The sequence below is a fragment of the Musca vetustissima genome, unplaced genomic scaffold, assembly GCF_032173495.1.
Source record: "Musca vetustissima isolate MV318-11 ecotype Yass unplaced genomic scaffold, APGP_CSIRO_Mvet_v1 utg7919, whole genome shotgun sequence".
In the NCBI taxonomy this organism is placed as follows: domain Eukaryota; kingdom Metazoa; phylum Arthropoda; class Insecta; order Diptera; family Muscidae; genus Musca; species Musca vetustissima.
The window spans coordinates 171909-189240 of record NW_026882075.1 but is presented as its reverse complement, the minus strand read 5'-3'; the positions used below and the strand labels follow the sequence as shown (position 1 = coordinate 189240).

At 33.6% G+C, this 17332-nt stretch overlaps 4 protein-coding genes across 6 annotated transcripts; 3 read left to right on the top strand and 1 right to left on the bottom strand.

Annotated features, from left to right (window-relative positions):
- Positions 1-1241: 1241 nt before the first annotated feature.
- LOC133328251 (protein DPCD) lies at positions 1242-1898 on the top strand. Its single transcript, XM_061536800.1, has one exon. It carries the CDS (start codon positions 1248-1250, stop codon positions 1896-1898), a length of 651 nt encoding a protein of 216 aa, XP_061392784.1. The 5' UTR covers positions 1242-1247.
- Positions 1899-1998: 100 nt separating this feature from the next.
- On the bottom strand, positions 1999-2711 carry LOC133328250 (nuclear receptor-binding factor 2). The gene is made up of 2 exons (XM_061536799.1): positions 2686-2711; positions 1999-2619 (listed from the first exon to the last, which is right to left on the bottom strand). The coding sequence occupies exons 1-2, from the start codon at positions 2707-2709 to the stop codon at positions 2014-2016; spliced, it is 630 nt and encodes a 209-aa protein (XP_061392783.1). The 5' UTR covers positions 2710-2711; the 3' UTR covers positions 1999-2013.
- A 2767-nt stretch (positions 2712-5478) lies between these two features.
- Positions 5479-9031, top strand: LOC133328256 (claspin). Its single transcript, XM_061536806.1, has 7 exons — positions 5479-5659; positions 5723-5802; positions 5865-6017; positions 6085-6958; positions 7018-7161; positions 7220-8172; positions 8257-9031. The coding sequence occupies exons 1-7, from the start codon at positions 5558-5560 to the stop codon at positions 9029-9031; spliced, it is 3081 nt and encodes a 1026-aa protein (XP_061392790.1). The 5' UTR covers positions 5479-5557.
- A 1284-nt stretch (positions 9032-10315) lies between these two features.
- On the top strand, positions 10316-16509 carry LOC133328244 (B-cell receptor-associated protein 31). Of its 3 annotated transcripts, none has more exons than XM_061536791.1 (2): positions 10316-10822; positions 16307-16509. In XM_061536791.1, exons 1-2 carry the CDS (start codon positions 10319-10321, stop codon positions 16502-16504), a joined length of 702 nt encoding a protein of 233 aa, XP_061392775.1. In that variant the 5' UTR covers positions 10316-10318; the 3' UTR covers positions 16505-16509. The 3 variants fall into 3 exon arrangements, with proteins under 3 accessions (XP_061392775.1, XP_061392774.1, XP_061392776.1); XM_061536790.1 differs by lacking the exon at positions 10316-10822 and adding an exon at positions 14062-14591; XM_061536792.1 differs by lacking the exons at positions 10316-10822; positions 16307-16509 and adding exons at positions 14062-14591; positions 15871-15961.
- Positions 16510-17332: the final 823 nt, after the last annotated feature.

Below are 17332 nucleotides of genomic sequence, written 5' to 3'. Positions count from 1 at the left end.
ATAATAATTTTCTAATTTAAAAAAATTAATGGAAATTTAGAGCATTGGAAAAAGTAGATAATCTCTATATTCTCAGCTTTATATAAAGGGTGGAGTATATAATTATTTTGTTATTCCGTTTATTATGCCTCGAAATATTCGTCGAACAACCCATAAAGAAAATCGCTTAAGACTTTGAAAACTGTTCTCATCTGAGAAAAAAGATAAATATCTCCCATACTGCTACAATTTCGTTATTTTCAATGTTTTCTTTCTGTATTCTTGGAGGGTGATATACTTCTCTTCCCCCTTGTCACTTATTATACCACTCTCTTTTAAGTATTCAGCAGAGTTGCTTACAAAAGTTGCATGATGTATTCATAATAATTGACCAAATAAGGCTTTGTGTACATGTAAGAATTTAAATAAAATTAATAAATCTGAGCCTACAAATTGGAACTAATATATTTCCCACACGTTTTATAATTAACGATGGATGAAGTTAAGATCCTGATTTTGTAGAAGTACATACTTTCGGCGAAATTGAGAGAGAATCAAAAATCTCATCCAATTCTAAACCTCCGCGTCTCTCCCAAAACTCTAGGTCTATTAATAAGATCAACCATGAAGACCAGCTACAAAAAAGATGCTTCTCAAGTTTGCTGCCAAAATCCATTATTGCGAATGGACTTCACTTTTTCAAATCGTCCAAATTGTTTTTATTTAACTTGACAGTAGTAGGTCTTAGTCATGCGAAAATCCTAAAAATTTATTTCTAAAACTGTTAGTCTATGTTTATACATGCAACTTGTTTAAGCAACTCTGCTGCTGCTCTATACGATTCACTTTTGAATTTCTTTCCCCTTGTCACTTTTTATACCTCTCATTGATAAGAACTCAGCAGAGTTGCTTACAATAGTTGCATGATTTATTCATAATAATTGGTCAAATAAGGCTTTGTGTACATGTAAGAGTTTAAATAAATATATATAAACACAGACTTAGTGACTATAGACTTTTATTTGGCGTCCACTGTTTATAGAACGACAACGTTTTGATTGTGACTAATGCACAGCTGATATTGTTTTGTTGCCACAATAAAACGGGAATCGTAGCAACCCACGAAACGCAAGTAAACAAAAGAAGCACACGTTTCCATGAGGCTTTTGAAATCTACTTCAAATCAGGAAATTTTCATTTATTTATTATACAAGACAAATCAGCAATCTAAAAAACTAAAACTGAATTAAAACAAATATACCATCAACATGTCATACGAAAATTGGCTAAATTATCTTAAGAGTGCTGAGAAAAATTCAATGCTAAGCGGTAAAAGTCGAAAAGTGTTTTACAAGTTTCCCGATGGAAATCAAATGGCCGAGGAATACAGCATGGACACGGGAGTTGTACAAAAAAGAGCATGGCGCAAATGTAAACAGCTTATGGGAGAACCAGAATGGGAAGTTGAATTAGGCGAGGATTCTCGTCAACTGGGAGCCGCCGGTGGAGAAAAAGATGATATTCGTAATGACGACGGCAGCTTTATGGTAAAAATTTCGAATACTGAGCCAATACTCAGCAAACGAATCACAAAGAAAAATATTGAATGGAGAATACGAAATTTACCCTATCCCATAGAGGTGTACAATGTTCAAGCTGATGGCGAGAAACGAGCCATTGTTGTAAGAACAACAAATAAGAAATATTACAAAGTTATTCCTGTACCGGATTTAGATCGTTGTGGAGTACTACCGGCACAGGAAAACATAATGGTACATCATCAATACAATACACTGATAATAACCTATAAGAAACCCGATATCTTATGCGAAATGGAGGCAGCTGTTTTGATTTTGTTAAAAGATGTAGAGACTGAAACCGATATGGAGGAACTTTTACAAGGCCTACTGCAGAAATAAATCATTAGATATATTTAAAAATAATTTTGTTCTTTATTATTAACCTAAATCCATCCACTAAGCGGTAGCCATAGAGATCATAAATGTAAACCAAAAACTATATCGCTGGCTTAAATTATTTTTGGAAATTTTCTACCAATCCCGATGACATAAAAACCGTATAATCAAAAGAAGGCAATTCCAAGGGTGCCAATGAAGGTAGTTCTTCATCGGTTTGCAGCATATGTTCTTCTAAAATACTCATACGCCTTTTGGCAATATCATCTTTTTCTTCGCTTTTTAGACTTGCTTTTGAGTCATCAGCACCACAATTGGGATTATTGTTTTCATTACTCTGTGCCAAAGAGAGACCTTGCATATTCAACATTAGGGAAGCGCTACCATACTTTTCATTGAATTCCTTAATGGTTTTATCAATGGATCGGGCAGCAATAGAGGGGGCATTTATTATTTCAGGCGGTTTGATGATTTCACTTTGGCATACAGGCGGCAAAATTTCCTTCTGTTTCATTCTTTCGTATTGTTGTTTTCGCATAGCGATTTGTTGTAATTTTCTTTCATAATCCCATTTTATAATATCGAGTACTTCCAGAGCCTTTGTTGTTCGTACCGTTTTCTTGGCATCTGCAACATAAAACAATGAATTTTCTATGGCTTTATTAGCTTCATCGTACTGATGCCGTTTCATCAGCTTCTCGGCTCGTCTTTCATGAAAGTGGGCCTGTAATGTGGTGATTAGTACAATATTGGATTATTATTAGTTGAGGTGTCAAAAGTCTATTCTTACCAAATTAAGTGGTGCTGAATCCATATTTACGACTTAATGTTTTTATTTTTGGGCAACTTTTGTTTCTCCCGTTTTCGCTTTTTGGGATCTATAGATCGAATGGGGGCATATCAAGTTTTTTGCAAAATTTTCCAATACCAAGATCTATTAATAGGGTCACCCAGTTAGCGAAAGTCAGCTGTTTTTCCCAAGTCTAATGTCAAAATGTAGGCTTTTGTTTACGTTTTCATAGTGGAAGTCAATTCACAATAATAAATGTTGAGAGGCAGCTGATATCCAGCTGATCTCCCTGGACGACCTTATTTAAAGGCCTTGAATAAGGTCACCCAGCTAGCGAAAATCAGCTGCTAATTCTCAAGTTTAAAGTCAAAATTTTGGAAGTCATTTCACAGGAGTGGATACTGACAGCAAATTTAAGAGGCAGGTGATATGCAGCTGGTTTCCCTGGATGACCTTGTTAATAGACCTTAGCCGTGCTGCCAAAGTTCTTTCTATTTCAAATTAAGGGCTAAGCAGAATGTTCGCGTTTAATCGTAGTTCCGTTCCAGACTATCAGTTTGGACCATGCCCTATTAATAAGGTCATCCAAGAAGCAGTCTATATAGAAAAACAGTTGTTATTTCTCAAGTTAAATGTTAAAGCACTTTGACAGCAAACATGAGAAGCATCTCGAATGCATCAGTCTTCCGGGGTGGCCTTAAGAGATGTACACACTATCAGTTTTTGAACGACACTCTGACCTAAACTTTGCTTGTTTCATAGTATGGCCTCTCATGTCCCACATTCATCAGGCAACTATGAAAATATTTATGGTCAGTAATCGATAAAAAAAATTTGACACTCAACATTGATAATGCCTGTTCCTTTATGGTATCGAAAAATGGAAAAAAGTAGTATATTCTTGCAATATAGAAATAGCCCAATAGTGTGTACACCGCTTTATCAATTTTTTGTGTACGTTTTCGCACGATTAAATCAAATTTTGACAGTTCGGGTGAAATAATTTTAACAACCATGAATATTTTCGTGAGTTACTCTATTAATAGCTTATTGGACTGACACATGGCCTACAATTAATATGGTCGCCCAGGGATACCAGCTGGCTATCTGCGCCACTCAAGTTTGCTGTGAAAATTCATTATTGTGAATTGACTTCCATTATGAAAACGTAAACAAAGTCGATATTTTTCATTTCATTTCATTTATTTCATACATAGTAACGCATAAGCTAATATAGCCAAACAATTTTACATTACAATATACTAACTAACAGTGTTGTAATATACAATAAAGAATTAAAAAAAATATCTTATATACAATTATAAAAATGTTAATGCAATTTCCCTATAAAATTGGTTCCCCATGAAGTAAAATTAACAAAATAATATTAAAATATTAAAAATTACCAACTATTTTATGACAGCACTACTAAAAGAGCAGAGTCTAAACAATCACATTTGGTTTAGCGCAAATTCAGTATATCTGTTAATAAATATATGCGCAGGATTTGAGAAGGTACGCTGAAGCCAGGGAAGTTGGTTCCAAATTCGTGCCACCCGAACAATAAATGATCGTTCAAAAATCAACGAGGAGAAGTGTGGAATTAAAAGTTGAGTATTACGAGTTGAGTGCAAGAATATAAATTTGTTACGTAAAGATACCGGACAGTTAGTCGATACAATATTATAAAATATTTTTAATAAACGTTGCTTTATATATATATATATATATATCAAATGGTACACCCAGAAAAAGCACTGAATAAGTTGAGACGTGGTCATGCCGATTCAACTTATAAACAAAACGCAATATCAAACGCAAAGAGACTGGTACCGGAAACAATCTCATTGTTATAAAGTGGACACTACACCAGAATAAAGAACTTGAACATTGGACTTGAGAAAAAACAGCTGTTTCCGATTTCGATTGCTACATGGATGACCTTATTAATAGATCTTGGACTGTCAGTAATCGATAAATGTAAAGTCGACTTATATATCCCTATTGTTATTTCGCGCCTAAAGTTGTGAACTAGTTAAACAAATGTTTTGGTGGTAACTTACAACATATTTTACAAAACAGACACATCTTTTTAAATAGTCAAGTAAAAATAGAAACAAATATCACAATGGACGAACATAATACTAGCATGGAAGCGTTAAAAGTGGATGAGGAAGAGAATATCAAAGAAACATCTATGGAAGAAGATATATTGGGAGCACAGAGTTTATTAATTTCCGAATCCGAAGATGAAGACGAATCCTCAGGTGTTAAAAAGTTTCGGAGTCCGCTGAAGAAAATTAGCCCCAAAAATAGCAACAAAACTAAACGTATAATTGATAGTGATGAAGAGCAACCAACAGATGATGTGGAAAACCGGAATGAGCACGAAGATGAAAGTGTGGATAAAGCACCTGCCGACTCTACGTCGAGGAAAAAGATATCTGCCCTTATAGATTCCGATAGTGAAAATGAGGCCAACGGAAAAAGTGACACAAAACCCAATAGGCTACTACTGGTAGATTCAGATTCCGAAAATGATGAACCAAAGAAAAAAATCCACAAGAAAGAAAAAAAGGTGGAAGATGTGGGGGAGACTAAATTGAAGAAAAAATCCAAAAAGAAGCAACTATCAGATAGTGAAGAAGAAACCGATTCCAAACTAAAGAAAAAGTCTAAAAAGAAAAACAAGTCTGGAAGCGAAGATGATGGCGACGAACTAAAACACGAGAAAAAGCAAAAGGAGAAAATTCAGTCTGGAAGTGACGTAGATACGGATAATGAAAATAAGAAATCCAAAAAGAAAATATCCAATCTGGTTGACAGTGACTCGGACGAAGAGAATTCTGTTAACAGTGGCAATGACAGCGAAATGGATTTAGATGCATCGGCTAGAGCATGTAATTTTGAAGAAAATAATAACGAAGAGGATGGGTCACTAAAACGAAAGGATAAAAATAAAAAACCTGTTCGGGTAATTATATATGAAATTGTATTATTTTGCAATTTATAATAACCGACTTCTATTTTTATTTAGGCATCTGCAAAGAAGGCTATGGATGAAATGCAAGCCATTCAAAGTGAACAACAAAGATTGCATCGAGAAGCCAGTATAAGGTAGTTTTCTTTAGTGGTAGGCCTTTGGTTTTCTGTTATTTAATACTATATTATTCTTATAGCATACCCTATCATAAACCTAAGAAACATACACTACAAGATTTTCTCAATCGAAGAACAATCATTAAACCCGAGGCCCAAAACAGCAGTCCAATTGTTGAAGCGGTGCGATCTAAAAATTTGAAAATGACCCAAGAAGAATTAGAGGAATATGCGTAAGTATTTATGATGGGGTTTGAACTACTACTCTGATGATGTATTATTTATTATCCTTCGTTTTAGTAAGCTAATGGAAGAAAGAGCTAAGGAAGCAACCGAGTTCTTTAAATCTGAATCCGAAGAAGAGGAGGAAGAAGAAGTATTCAAAGACAATGACGGCGTTATTGACAAGCCAATGGATCAGCAAAATCTCGAGAATAACGATCCTAAACCTGCAACAGAATTAACTGAAAACAATTCTGAACCTCTTCAATTGACTGAAGAAGAAATGGCTGAAATTTTAGCTGCAGAAGAACAGCAAGAAACTACTGAGGACAATCAGAATACTGATGCAGCATCAACCTCTAAAGTTCTTATAACCGAAGTTATTGAATTGCCAAAACTGGATATGAATACAGTAAAAATAAGTCCGGTTAAGAAACCTCCGCCCCCAGCAGCTCCACAACAGACACCTAGAAACTCGTTGAATATTAAACAAATACTGGCCACTAAAAATCTTAAAGGTAGACCATCTCTAAGTGGCGATCCAAATAAGTTAATCGATTTGGAGACGGGCGATTTGGTGGAACGCAAACCAACAGGTGTGGAAAATCTAATGCAGCGTTTAATGTGTAATACCAAAGGGCGAAAATCAAAAACCAATGAAGTCTGTAATATCCTGTCAACGGAAAATGGAAAAGTAGAAATTACTAAAATCAATGTTAGTCTTACGGACGAGAAGGATCCCACAACAAAGGAACCAAAACCACGAGCGGCATATTTCGAATTGAAAAAGAATCTCAAGGAAATCATAAAAAAGAAGAGACTTGAAGAATTAAATAAAAAACAGGAAGATGAAGCGGAACACAGCAAGTGTCTCGAAGAAGATGATGATATGTATCAAGAGGAGGAATATGAACCAGAATCAAAACCACATAAAAAAGGCAGTGAAATGGAGGTATTATTTAAAGAATATTCTTGGTGGTGCAATTTTTTCATTGACTCGCTTTTTTACAGATTGATGATGAAGAAAATCCTGTGGAAGGTGCAGATGAGGAAGAGGAGGATGATGAAGAAGAAGAAGGAAATGAGGATGGGGATGAGGAGGATGAGGATGAAGATGAAACTGATACAAAATTAAAAGCAAATAAAGAAATTGTGGTATGTAAAAACTTAATAATTCAAAGAAGACCATTATTATGTTTTGTTTACTCTCAAGATTGATGACGAAGAAAATCCTGTCGATGTTGCGGACGAAGAAGATGCTGATGACGACGACGAGGAAGAAGAAGAGGAGGAGGACGACGACGAGGATAGTGATGCTGACGAATTAACTGAGACCAACCCGAGCAACAAAACAAAACGGAATCGTATTATCAAAACGTTTGATGATTCCGACGAAGACAAAGATGATATAGATTTTCTCAAAACTCAACCTCCACAAACCCAACTAAACATATTTGATACTCAAACTTCCTCAAAACCAGATGAGGAAAGCGAATTAATGGGGTTGTGTTCGGGAACATTTGACATTACACAAAAACCACCCTCACCTAATGCCTTGATGTCACAAATACCACTTACACAAAATCAAGGTAAACCATTGGATGATGACGAGTTGATGGAATTGTGTTCAGGAACATTTGAAGAGCCAGTGGGCGCAACCCAACAAACCCAGTCAATGAATCCAAATACTAGCGAACAAACTATGCAAATAAAGTGCAATAAGATTGTATCAAGCGACGACGAAGAAGAAGAGGAGGGAACGACAAAATCAGCACCCAGAACTAAGAAATTAACAAAGAAATTGAAAAAGAAAGCAGCTAAACTTGGTTTCTCTGATGATGAGGAGGAGGAAGTAGAGGTAAATCCAAACCAAGACGACGAAAACGAAGAGGAGGAGGATGATGAAGTAGTAGAACTTGCAGATGATGAACCCGCTACATTTGTTGACTATGATTCTGAAGAAAATGAAATTGTTGTACAAATGACAAAGAAAGATTGCCTCAAGAAAGCAGCAAACTTCCTGGAAAAAGAAGCGGAACTCTCTGAATCTGAGTGGGGTAGTGCAGATGAAGATGAAAAGAATCTAGATAAATACGACATTGAATTGGGGGATGAAGATGAATTCGATAAAGAAAAATTACGTTCGGAGTTGGAGCAAATACATGCGTAAGTATTATGGTTCCATAGCAGTTTAGTTGACAATTTGTTGGATTCTCTATATTCTAAATATTTTGAACCTTTTTATATTAGGCGAAAAATGTTGGATGATGATTTGCGTGAAGTTAGAAAAATTCAAGATATGCTCTTCGAGGATGAGGAAAAAGATGGTGTTGGACGCCAAAGACAATTCAAATGGAAAAATGCCGAAAGTGGTTTCAGTTTGGATGACGGTCCAAAGGATGAAAACGGCGATCCCAACAATGGTGGCGATAGTGGTGATGAACTAAATGAACATCAGTGGCGTAAAATACGCTACGAGCGTGAACAGTTCCTAAAGGAGAAAGGTCTTAAACCTGATTCTCAAGATTTATCTACCACCATTACAAATACAACGTTAAATGCTACAAATAACACAACACTAGCGAATACAACAATGGCGGCATCGCTGACAACGAAAAAAATACAAATTATTACCGCCAAGAAGACTTCGGTTAAGAGCGCTGATTCAAAAACAGCTACACCTTTCTTGATCTCAAAAGGCATAGCTACCATGAATAAGAAAACTGTGCGTGGTTCATTTTTAGTACGCGACAAAGAAACTCTAAATAAATTAGCTGGCCTTACAAAGGGAAGTGCTGCCGCTATGGCAAATGCTACAGATATGGATGCAGCTGGTACTGTCTCCATAAAAAGTGTAAAACCGAAAAATTTCGTCTTTGCAACTCTAACAGAAGAGGAACATGAAAATATGAAACGCAAAGCCGATGATTTATTAAATAGCAGCACTGAAAATGGTACGAATTTCATGAAGAAACCGAAAATTGAACCACGTCGGGATAAATGTTTTATTGATCAGTTGTTGTAACGAAATTTTAATGTGGAAGAGAGAAAAATATGTATTTTTTATTATAAGTGTAAAATAATTTATGTTTTTTATGTTCGAGGCAAAAAATTTTAATACATTGTACAGAAATATAGATTTTTTATTAATGTTATACAAAAATTAAAGTGTACATTTTCATTAATACTAGAAAAAGGAAATAAAAAATGATACAGTGTTCCAAAAATATTAAAATCACCCGAAGCTGAACAACTAAATAAGAGGAAAAGGAAATAGTGTACGTACTTAAATAATCTTAAGCAGTTTATGAAAAATATGCGATTGTTTTTCCAACGGACATTTATTGGACCGTCTGCCACACATATTTGGTTTAGAGGAGGCTAATGAAAATAGTTCCAGAGTTAATTAATATAATGATAAATTTGTAGTTGAGAAAATCCAAAAGTCTTATGTGACAACATTCACAAACAGAGTTATATATTAGAAATTTGTCTTCTATCTAAAACCTCATAGGTACATCCGTTCAAGCTATAGGATAGAACCTTTAGTGTTGCATCCCATTTAGGGGTGAATGTTTAAAGGTCCTAGCTTTTTATCATATGTATCGTGTTATTAACCTACAGATAATACTGATTAGCTAGAAGTTTAAGCTCTGTTGTTTCCTATTGAGAATAAATTCTTAGTAGAGATACCTTGTAACAGACGTAGCTAAATTTGCCACACACAAACAGTTCAACCGACCGAATTTAACTCTATTTTTATAATTTATACTTATGTTTCTTTTCGTGTGCACTCTCACACACTGTTTCACTCTGCATTAGTCACATTTCTGGCAGGTAATTCCCAACAAAAGTGACGAAAAGTGTGTTAACAATCGAATCTGAAGAGTAAAGATAACGATTATCTTAATCTGATTTTATTGGTTATCATCCAAAGGAAATTAAGAGTAAACAACATAGAAAAAATCGTTATATTTTTATTTAACAAAAAAAAACTGAAAAGTTCGACTATTTTAAGTAAAACTTTCTATATACATAGACTGGAGAAATGAAGAGAGTTGCTAACAAGGTAGCAGCTCACCCGGCTATCTAATCATTATTTTGAATGAAAGAACACACATGCTTTGAACAAGATAATATGTACGTATATGTGTATGCATGTGAACTTAAAAGTGCAAATGTATTTATACTATCACCGCTAAAGCTAGAAAGCAAACGAGCAAAGGTTATATTGTTTGAAAACAATTCTTCGATTTAGTTTAACAAAATTTCTATAACACAACGAACACGCAAATAACAAACAAGCGCGATCATGAGTTTAATTTGGACATTAATCGACATATTTTTATTTGTTGAATTGGCAGTGGTACTACTATTAACATTGCCAGTGTTTAGTGCCACAACATGGAGTCGTTTCTTTAAATCCCAATTTTTGGCAATGCTTGCAAAACAGGCTCAACTATATTTTGCAATGTTAATTGGATTATTGGTGTTGTGTCTGTTGGAAGCATTGCGTGAAATGCAAAAGTTCTCAAGTGACACTAAATCCGATTCAGAACATTTGGATGTTGAAATGCAAAACAGTATGCGTTTATTCCGGGCTCAACGTAATTTCTATATATCGGGATTTGCTATATTCTTGGTGTTTATCATAAAACGTTTGGTCACTTTAATTTCGGAACAAGCCTTTCTAATGGCACAAAGTGAAGCTTCACTTAAACAAGCAAAATCGACAACACAGGCTGCACGCACATTAATGGAAGATAAATCTGTCGAGAAGGCCAAAGAAGCTGGCGAAGATAAACAAATTAATGAGGTAAGCGTTTTTGGTGAGATAAAATGTAAATATCTTTTTAGTTTTAAAGATGGATGGATATCGTGGGTCGTTCATCGTTCAACAATTTCTGTGAAGAACCCGTAATGCCAAATTAGAGGCACTTCGGTAGCAAAATTCGTCTAAAATCTTTTAAATGACCCAAGACCTTTACAATGTGGAATTAGTCGTGATAGATCTCTATCATTATTTTGACATAAGGACGCGATGAATATTTCCAGGTCTTGTGGATAGAATAAACATGTTAATTTTTAATATTTTAATGGCCCAGACATGGGGTCTACCGTTATATATAATTTCACGTCCATTGGACAGGAGTAGTGTCATTCGTCTCAAGTCCTATGCAAAATGTCGTTTCAATTGGACAGAAGTAGTGACATTCGTCTCAAGCCTATACAAAATGTCATTTCATGTCCATTGGACAGGAGTAGTGTCATTCGTCTCAAGCCCTATGCAAAATGTCGTTTAAATTGTACAGAAGTAGAGGCATTCGTCTCAAGCCTATGCAAAATGTCATTTCAATTGGACAGTGACTTTGGATTAGTGACTTTCTAAGCCCTTATGCCATGTACAGACGAGCGTTGTTCCCCCTCTCACATTCGATGTCCGACCTTATTTATGAAGTAATTACTTAGTTCCCCATACAAAATTGTCTGAGCCATGATCCAATAAACAGGTTGTTTCAGAAGTAATCATTATCGACAATTTTGGATTAAAATCCCCCAATCTGTCAAATTTTCTGTTTACTTTTTCACACAATTAAGTCAAAATTGAAAGCATTTTGACAGCTCGGGTGAAATCAAACGGTCTGAGCATGGTATATTTAATAAGGTAGCCGCATCGGCCCAGCTGTAGGTGCAAATAAATGTCAAAAATGTTGTTGTAATGCCGAAGCAAACAATTAAAAAACTAAATTATATATGAAAATCTCCGAATTTCGAATAGCTTTTTTGGCAATACTTTTATTAACATTTGTTACAAGAATTTGTGTAAAAAAATCTTGCGAATCTGTTTGTTTTGGTAAAATATTTTTGACAGCATGAAAATATTTATACAATTTTCAAACTTTTTTAGTAAACTTGAAAATGATGAATGAAAAGTAAAAAAATAATCTAATTTTTATATATGCAGAAGGATATAAATTTTGTAATCTACATAATGCAACATGCATTTCATTCCCATTGGTTCTTATTAGCGTACAAAACGAGAAACAAATGTTTGGAAACCCAAGCAAAAATTCTTAAATTTTTTATATGTGCCATTTGAATATGTTAAAAAACAATATTTTCGAAAAAATGGAAAACATGAATTAAAAGTAAATAGATATGGGTTCATAGTCCTGATTTAGATTAGGCGAGTTTACTTGCGGCAAGTCTTTGTTTGTAGGAGAGAGGGGCAAGGAGAATAGAAATGAAAAAAAATTGCTCGAAACCGACAATTTTCTCCAATTTTTTATTTCGTATTTGTTGACATTTTATATATATTTAAATGTGAAAAAAAAAACAAATAGAAAAATATTTTGGAAACCGAATTGCCTTGTATAGACGAAAAAAAAAATAGAACGACAAGAATTGCCTAATCTAAATCAAGACATACTATAGTCAGGAGAAAGAGAATTATTTTTTCTATTTAGATCCATATGTGATTCACGCAAAAATATTACGATTGTGGTATTTTACACCAGAAACAGTTTGAAATAAAAAAACGCCCATATTCTGTATTTTTAAAGATGCAAACAACATTTGCCAACAGAAATTTCGTTTTTAGAAGATAAGAAGAAACAGCCAAAGAATTTACAGTGTTTGATAGTAATACTTCAAATGATATTTTCAATGAAATTATTCTAAATTGGTCCCAAAACGTATAAAAAAAAATAAATAAGGGATGAATTTTAAAGTTTGCCATTTTGCGTGATAATACAACAGTATGCGTATTTAGGGGTTTTGCTAAATGTTTTTATATTTGTAATTCTATGACCAGCCTTAATATTCAATTTCAGGCATTGATAATTTGTTTTCAAAAGATAAATGTCCATAATTAATGTAAAAATTCCCAGCTCTGGGAAAAATTAAAAAATATCGTTTTTACTAGGCTAGGTTTTTAGACTACTAAATCCACTCGATCTCAAATGTCAATTCCATTGGGTATACGTCACGTTAATCCAGTGGATTATATTTGAAGTATACACTATGGAATTGACATCTGAGATCGAGTGGATTTCGTAAATCTAAATGTACCTTTAGGCCATGTTTTCGAAGCCCATATCTATGGATGACTTCAACAAGAAAAATATAGTATATCGTTGTAATCAGGGCATTTTAAAATGCCCGTTTTTACTAAACTAGAGTTAGGCTAGGTTTAGACTACTAAATCCACTCGATCTCAAATTTCAATTCCATTGCGTATACGTCACGTTGATCCAGTGGATTATATTTGAAGTATACACTATGGAATTGACATCTGAGATCGAGTGGATTTCGTAAATCTAAATGTACCTTTAGGCCATGTTTTCGAAGCCCATATCTATGGATGACTTCAACAAGAAAAATACAGTATATCGTTGTAATCAAGGCACTTTAAAATGATCCGTGACCAAACAAGAGGCTTGCTTCAAATACAAAAGCAAAAAAAGCCATACTGGACTGTTAAGTATATAAACGTAGTTTGAATTTCTATTGTACATCAAATTTTTTCCAAAAAGTTATCAATATGGCAATGTACTCAAGTTTTGACAATAAATAGAATGTCATATATAAGTAAAAAGCAAATAAAACAAAAATAAAAGAGACGTTACCGGTCAATTTATGTATGTATTCTTCTCTTTCACACGCATTGTGCTGAAATGGTGCAAAGGTGAGGCAATGTTAATAAAATAAGCGCACACACACACACACAACATATAGAAAAGCTACAAATACGTGTCTCAAAATATTTCATCAGTTGGTTACTCACTAAAGCAACGAAACGACGAAATATATAATTAACAAAAAAGTAAGAAACATTTTTGAAATTATTTTTTTAAATAAAGTTCCAAATCATAATTTGTACATTTGTGCACTTATTGGAGCAATAAACGGTCGTGATTCGCTTGGATTAAAAAATAAGTAAAACATATTTTTATATCAACAGCTATTCTTGGAGACTCAGTCAAGCGAAATCCAAGGAAAAGTGAATCTATTTTAAGACTACCATCTAAACTAACCATCGGCGAAATCGATTAACTTCGAAAAGCACTACCCATAACATCATGAGTCTTGTCTGGACTTTGATAGCTGGCTTCCTTTATGCCGAAATTGCAGTTGTACTGCTATTGGTATTGCCAATTGCCAGCCCATACAAATGGAATCGTTTCTTCAAATCGAAATTTTTGGCTATGCTTGCCCGGCAGGCCCATCTGTATTTCTTCCTCATAATGGGAGTACTGGTACTCTTCCTGCTGGATGCAATTCGCGAAATGCGTAAATATTCACATCACGACCACAGCAGCGATGTCCATTTGAATGTGGAAATGCAGCACAGCATGCGTTTGTTCCGTGCCCAGCGTAACTTCTATATTTCTGGATTTGCCATTTTCCTGGTCTTGGTAATACGTCGTTTGGTTACCTTAATTTCAACACAGGCCAATCTCTTGGCTCAGAGCGAAGCATCAATGAAACAGGCCGCTTCTGCTTCGGCAGCTGCCAAATCATTGATGGCCGAGAAGAGTACCGAAAAGGCTAAAGAAGCCACCGAGGATGCGACATTGGGAGAGGTACGTTGTAATCGAGTAGATATTCATAAAACAAAAAAGTTTTTTGTATTGTTTTTGGAAGTGAGTTCTTTTATTTTGTGTTTTCTTTGCTCACATAAATTATCATTTCGTTTTGTTTTTTGAAGAAACAAAATTCAAAAATCTATTTTTGTATGACGTGTTTTTGCAAAATTGTACTATATTTAAATGCGTACATACAAATGTTTTGGAGTGAGTGTGTGTGTGTTGTGTGAAAAGATTGTACAGAAGAAATATGTTGATTAATTTTTGTCTGGGCTAATATAGCTTACAGCAAATTATCTTGTTTTAAATAGGTATTAGCCCATGTAGTGTAGGAGACCCTTAATCAGATGAGTAGCAATGAACAATTTTTAAAGGGGGTGCTAGTTTTCCCAATATAGATATTTGGTTTATATATAGAAATTGGATTTGTACAAATTAAGATTCCAAAAAATGTGATTGTTTACATATTGGAAATGGTTATCATTTCAATTGAATGGAAACTAACATTTCACGGTATTCCCCAAAATTGCCAAACACAACCACTTGTGTATGTTTTTTAATATTTCGTACATAAATTTATTGCACCTAAAAAAGTGAATCATCGATATGATGGAGAAATATCTAAATACTATTTTGACCAACCGAAAATGATTCTATACGGTCCTTTTAGTGTTTCCACACAACTGATCAAGATTTGTTTAAAACCAGACCCAATACCCAAAAACAAAGGACATAATCATAGATTTAATAGTTAGGTAGATTTTCGGCATAATGTAAACAACGCAATATTTCATTCTCTTAAAAGCGAGCATTTTTTACCAAATACAATACGGATATAATTTGTATGATAATTTCACGTATACACTTCACGTTTGAATAAATTCAAAACACTAGATACATAGATATGTTTTTTTTTAAATTTTTGATTTTTTCTTTAGATTTTTTTTTTTAAATTTCAATTTAAGTACATATATTTGCTTTTATTTTAAATAATATTTATTTACGACATTTTATTTTTTACCGCTGCTGCTTCAACAAACAACGAGTTCTTGTACATACTTCTAGATAACAGCAATGCGATACTACCCAAAATAATTATACAGCCAATAAATACTATATATTGGTAAAACAATAATAATTTATTGGTAAATTATTTGCATGCATTCATTGTTGTGTTAATGCTGTTGTGTTTTCTTTTAACAATTTCGTTTGCCATACAATCCTCTTGTTTTCTGTTTTGTTTTATATATTTACATTTTTATATTATTTTTAACAGCTATCCAGCTTAAGGAGACGTGTACAAGGACTCACAGCAAAGCTAGCACAACATCCCATTTCATAAGAAATCGAACCAATAATTAATTCAAATGTGTTCATTTCTCGACAAAGCAGAAATACACGTTATCGAAAAAAACCAAATCAAATCAAATACCATAAACATTTAAGTTTTTATAAAACAAAAGACCTTTTAACGAATTTACCTCAATCCCCATTGAAAAACAAAACGATCCATTGCGAAGAAATCAACAAAAATACATATATTAAGTGTATATGTAATTGTTGTGTTGTTTTTGTTTAAGTTTTATTTTATTTTTTTAATTACATACAGTATTGTTTATAACGATTTTTACAAATATGTACTATCTTAGAATTACGAACAGCCGAAATAACCCGCCTTATTTTTACATAACTAATATGTCTTTTTATATTAGATTACAAAATTGAAAGATCGCATCCATGAGCTTACTGCCGAATTGAATCGTGAAAAGAAGGACAAGGAAGCCCTGAAATCACAAGCTGAAAGTTTAAATAAGGAATATGATCGTCTCACCGAGGAATATAGTAAATTGCAAAAGAAAATCACAATTAGCGGTGGTGCTGGAGGCAAGGGTGATTCCAAGGACGATTAAATAAATACTAACAACAATATTTAAACTCGTTGTAAAATTTAATTCTAAAAAAGAAATACATCAAAGATGTCAAGACTTTACACATTACTCTCTATTGCCCAGAATATGTAATATGTGAAAATCTAATGTGACTTAGGTACAAGTTGCCCTCAAGGAAAAAAGAAACAAAATACGGCAACAATAAAAATAATATTGAAAAGAAAGTCAAAATATGCATTATTATATATATCGCTAAATAAATCATATATAAAAATCTATTTTTTATATCTATATTAGTTTTTGCTTCTTTAGTATTTTCTTTACTTATATTTATGGTGTTTTTATATTTTGTAGTCTAACAAATCTCTCTCAACAAAAACTTGTTTGTTTTCTTCTTTTCGAACTGTTTTTTAAGATAGTTGGAAACATTTTGTAATTAATAAAAATAAATTTGTAAAAATCCAAAAAAAAATGTTTTTTTTTTATCAGAGCAATGTGAAACAAAATTATACGCCACACATAATATGACTGGTAACAAAATTCTTCTAATATGTTGGATTAATGTGTGTTTAAATTTAACAAAATCTATTCAAAATTGAACAAACACATGTTATGAACAGTATTCATTGCTATGGTGATTCATGGGAGAAATATGTATGAGATTGACACAAATGTGCTAAATTAATTAATTTGCAATGTTTTTAAACCACCGATAACCCGGAATAATTGGTACAATATCTAATCCAGTATAGAGTTATACGGGCTTTCCATTAATCGAACTTTTTCGATATCCTCTGTAAAAAAAAATTGGAAAGTTTTACGAATGTTCGTGATTCATATCAAATTGGA